Source organism: Eucalyptus grandis, chromosome 3 (assembly GCF_016545825.1).
Source record: "Eucalyptus grandis isolate ANBG69807.140 chromosome 3, ASM1654582v1, whole genome shotgun sequence".
Classification (NCBI taxonomy): domain Eukaryota; kingdom Viridiplantae; phylum Streptophyta; class Magnoliopsida; order Myrtales; family Myrtaceae; genus Eucalyptus; species Eucalyptus grandis.
The window spans coordinates 7,934,181-7,938,087 of NC_052614.1; the positions used below are offsets into that span (position 1 = coordinate 7,934,181).

The 3,907-nt window shown below is 42.6% G+C and overlaps 1 protein-coding gene across 1 annotated transcript; it reads left to right on the forward strand.

Moving 5' to 3' along the window:
- Positions 1-1,568: 1,568 nt before the first annotated feature.
- LOC104438978 (serine/threonine-protein kinase STY46) lies at positions 1,569-3,646 on the forward strand. Its single transcript, XM_010052117.2, has 5 exons — positions 1,569-1,787; positions 2,030-2,404; positions 2,556-3,087; positions 3,180-3,322; positions 3,443-3,646. Exons 1-5 carry the CDS (start codon positions 1,569-1,571, stop codon positions 3,644-3,646), a joined length of 1,473 nt encoding a protein of 490 aa, XP_010050419.2.
- Positions 3,647-3,907: the final 261 nt, after the last annotated feature.

Sequence of the window (3,907 nt, forward strand, 5' to 3'; positions counted from 1 at the left end):
ATTTTTTCTTCTTCTTTTCTTTTTTTCCTTTTTAGTTGCTGCTTTTCCTTTGCGAGCATAAGACAGATCGAGGTATATATTCGATTCGGCGATCCCAAGATGCATTTTCGCAAGAGTATGCCACCAGCCTTTTCCTTTGGATGATAAAGTGGAAAATGATGTGATGAGCAATGTGAAGGTGGTGCTTTGCTTGGTCTAAAAACATGCAATATAATGCAACCTTAAGAAAAAAGATAAGAAAAAAAATAAGGTGGGAACCCAAACAAAAAGATAGAGAAAAGAAAAGATGTGAAGATGGTGTTGGATTTCGATTCATCCTGATTTTCCTGATCGTGAAACCTATTGTGCGGAAAGAACAAAGCTAGTAAGAAATTTTTTTGATTAGATTCGACGTGTGATGCTATTTGATATAAGTCCTCTTGCATCTGTGTAAGTGCAATGTTTGTTGACATGACATGTTCGACTATTCTTGCGTTCTTTCATTTTCATCAAAGATTCCGTGGAATATGCACATCTTGATTGACCGAGTATAATTTTAATTGTTTTGTTCCGAAACAAGTGGTAAGCAAGAAGATTAAGAAATGCCATATCACGAGAGCAATAAGAACATCCACCTTTTTCTTTGTCTAATCCTATATTTCAAGAGGAACATAAACTGAAAAGGAGAAGATTCCTATTGTATATATGAAAAGAGGATATCATATGATCCCTAGATCATAGATCGAGACCAATCCTAACTTCCAATCACGTGGGTCATACATGAGGGCCAACATAATTAACTGTCCAAGTGATATTACTCCACATAATCGTTGAGCTGGATTTTTAACTTCTTTGTATATATCCATGTCCAATCCGCATTCAACATTTTATCACAAAGAAATTGGAGAAATTTCGAATCGCTGGATTATATATAAACATTACCAGTACATTCGTATCCGCAAAGAAATTAAAAAGTAGTGGCAACCTTTCGTAATTTGAGATAAATGTTCAGGCTGTAGCCAGAAAAGGAAACTACAATTGCCAATACAGGAGTTTCTACAGCAAAGCAAAATTGCTTGTCATCTTATTTTATGCTTTAACGAAATCACCGCGTTATTTGTCATTTTCCTCAATCATAGGTATTATCGCCATTCTTGAAAAGCATGGTGATACCTTATTTGCAAGTTGGTATCTAGAACTTTGTCGTCTGCCATATCATTGAATTCATCGAAACGGTAAGCAACAATGTCTTTTGAATTCTATGATCTAATTGGCAATAATCACTTCATGAGATACTGATATATAAGCAATAACGTAATAAATGTATAAGAGAGCGTAAGTGCGTGAAAAATAAGAAGTCTAAAGTGAAAATACTGGCCATACATAATTAAGTCTACCTCGCGTCGTAGTCCCCAAGTCTACCTCGCGTCGTAGTCCCCAAAGCTTAATGAAATCGTAACAAAAAAAAAAAAAAAGATTGCTAAGCTATGCAGTTTATAAATCCCTTGAAGCGTATCTTAACGTTTCTCTCTTCTCGGTCCAAACCCTAGAGATACAACAAGACAATCAAGAGTGGGAATACACGTAAGATGAACGTTGGAGGCGATGATTGCCGGATGTCCGCCAAGCCGTTCGCATCCCGACCATCGAGCTTACAGAGTTCTCCAGCGAAGCAAGGCAGCCCGGCTCCTCATCGGCCGCGGCGTGGGTTTTGCCGCGGGTTTAATGACTGCATCAGCATGGGCTCTACAGTCTCCACTGGCCATCACCAGCAACAGCAAACATCTCTTTCTAGATTGGAGCGGCAGGTAAATTTGATGTGGCGTGACTTTTGTGGGACTACTGTCGATGTTTTCTCAAAAGTCGATGAAAAAAAGTTCGAGCATTAATGAAAAAAAAGGAGTTAAGAGATGATCAAGTTTATGGTCGAAGCAAAGTAAAATATAACTCATTTACTTTTATTTTGGCTGTTTCAAAATTTAGGATTACAAGAATGTTCTAGTGATATTTCTGGTGAAATAACTTGCTCAGTTTGATTTGCGAATGAAAGGTAGGGGAATTAGAGAAGGAAGTCCAAAAGGAGGAGGAGCTTCGGATGATATACAGGAAGAGATTGGAGAGAACCCAGGATTACCTCCGACACTGCCTTCAGATAGCCAAAGACAACGGCTTTCTTCAGCTAATCGTCCACCACAAGCACGACGATGAACACGGCAACAATAACAACGACAGCAGTGCTAATGACAACAATAACATCGACAGTAACGGTAACGACAGACAAGAAGAGGTCCTTCTCTCTCCTCAGCTCTACAATGGCAACGTCAGTCCTCAGTTCCCAGCTGGAACACTGGTGCAACCTCACTCTGATATTTCAGTAGTGGTCGATCAGGCCAGGATCAATGGCTGGTACATTGAGCCACATGAGGTGAGTTCTCTCATTAAATTATGGTCAATCATAAGTTCAGTGGACATGGTTTTGGTTACAAAGTGAACTGCTAATCGAATCGAATCGATATGGTTTGTGTGTAATCGAATTTGGATGTTATATTGACCTGTTGTTGTAACCTCGGCCCCAGATCGAGCTGCGAGAGAAAATAGCACGGGGGACCACCGCGGAAATATACAGGGCCACGTGGCGGGGCCTCGACGTGGCGGTCAAGTGCATCTTCCCCGACTTTTTCCACACGAACCAGAGCAGTGCCGCCTTCTTCGCGCAGGAGGTCGAGACCCTGTCGCGGCAGCGGCACCGGTTCGTGCTGCAGCTGATGGGGGCATGCATCGACCCGCCCGAGCGCGCGTGGATAGTGACCGAGTTCCTGGGCTCGACGCTGAAGGAGTGGCTCCACGGGCCCGGGAACCGGAGCAAGGGTGAGAGGGCGAAGCCGCTGCCCCCGCTCGGGGAGCGGCTGAGCCTGGCCTTGGAGATAGCCCAAGCGATGCAGTATCTGCACGAGCAGAAGCCCAGGGTGATCCACAGAGACTTGAAGCCCAGCAACATCTTCTTGGACGATGCGATGCAAGCGAGGGTGGCTGATTTTGGGCATGCCCGGTTCTTGGGAGATGAAGAGCTGGCATTAACGGGCGAAACGGGTAAATTCAAGAACATCTGTTCTCTTGTAAACTGATTCGTTTCGATGTCCATGTATCGAATTAGCAAACATCATTTGGCAAGTCCGACTCAAGTAAAATAACATTCTCAGGGACTTACGTGTACATGGCGCCGGAAGTGATACGGTGTGAGCCTTATGATGAGAAATGTGACGTATACAGCTTCGGGATCATACTCAATGAGCTCATCACAGGCGAACACCCTTACATCGAGACCGACTTTGGCCCCGCCCAGGTACTATGTTTCATCTCTCAATGGTCCCTCAAAGTTTTCCCCAATTCAAATGCAGCTATTATATATTATTGAAATACTACCGTACATTCATCGATTTTATAATTTGTCTTATGTAAACAGATTGCAGTGGAAGTAGCAGAAGGCAGGCTCAGGCCTGCTCTTCCGGCGGACGAAGATGGCCAACTTGAAGAGCTTGTCCAGATCGTATGCCTATCTTGGGATCAAGACCATTCAATTAGACCACCCTTCTCCACAATTACTCGCAATTTGAGAGGAATTAAGCAGGCACTTACAAAAAATGTTCAGATTTTGGAGAGGAATTAACACGAATTGTAATTCCCGAGGGTGTTGGTCATATGAAAAATTACATAACATGGAGCGTTTTTGAGTTATGTCTAAGAGGGACGAATATCCGGTCAATTTACGCATTTCGTAGCATTGTTAACATTGCAATTTAGACATCGTTGGTGTGCTTAGTAAACAAAAGAGGAGGTGATCTTGAGTTGCCTCAAGAGATTTTGTTAAAGGAATTAATTGATCCAACTTTGAGTATTCGCTTTCATTTTTGCCACTTTAATCTTGAAC

Coding starts and splice junctions, on each gene's coding strand:
- LOC104438978 (XM_010052117.2), top strand. CDS start 1,569: ATGAACGTTGGAGGCGATGATTGCCGGATGTCCGCCAAGCCGTTCGCA. Junction 2,405..2,555: donor GGTACATTGAGCCACATGAG/GTGAGTTCTCTC, acceptor CCTCGGCCCCAG/ATCGAGCTGCGAGAGAAAAT. Junction 3,088..3,179: donor GGGTAAATTCAAGAACATCT/GTTCTCTTGTAA, acceptor TAACATTCTCAG/GGACTTACGTGTACATGGCG.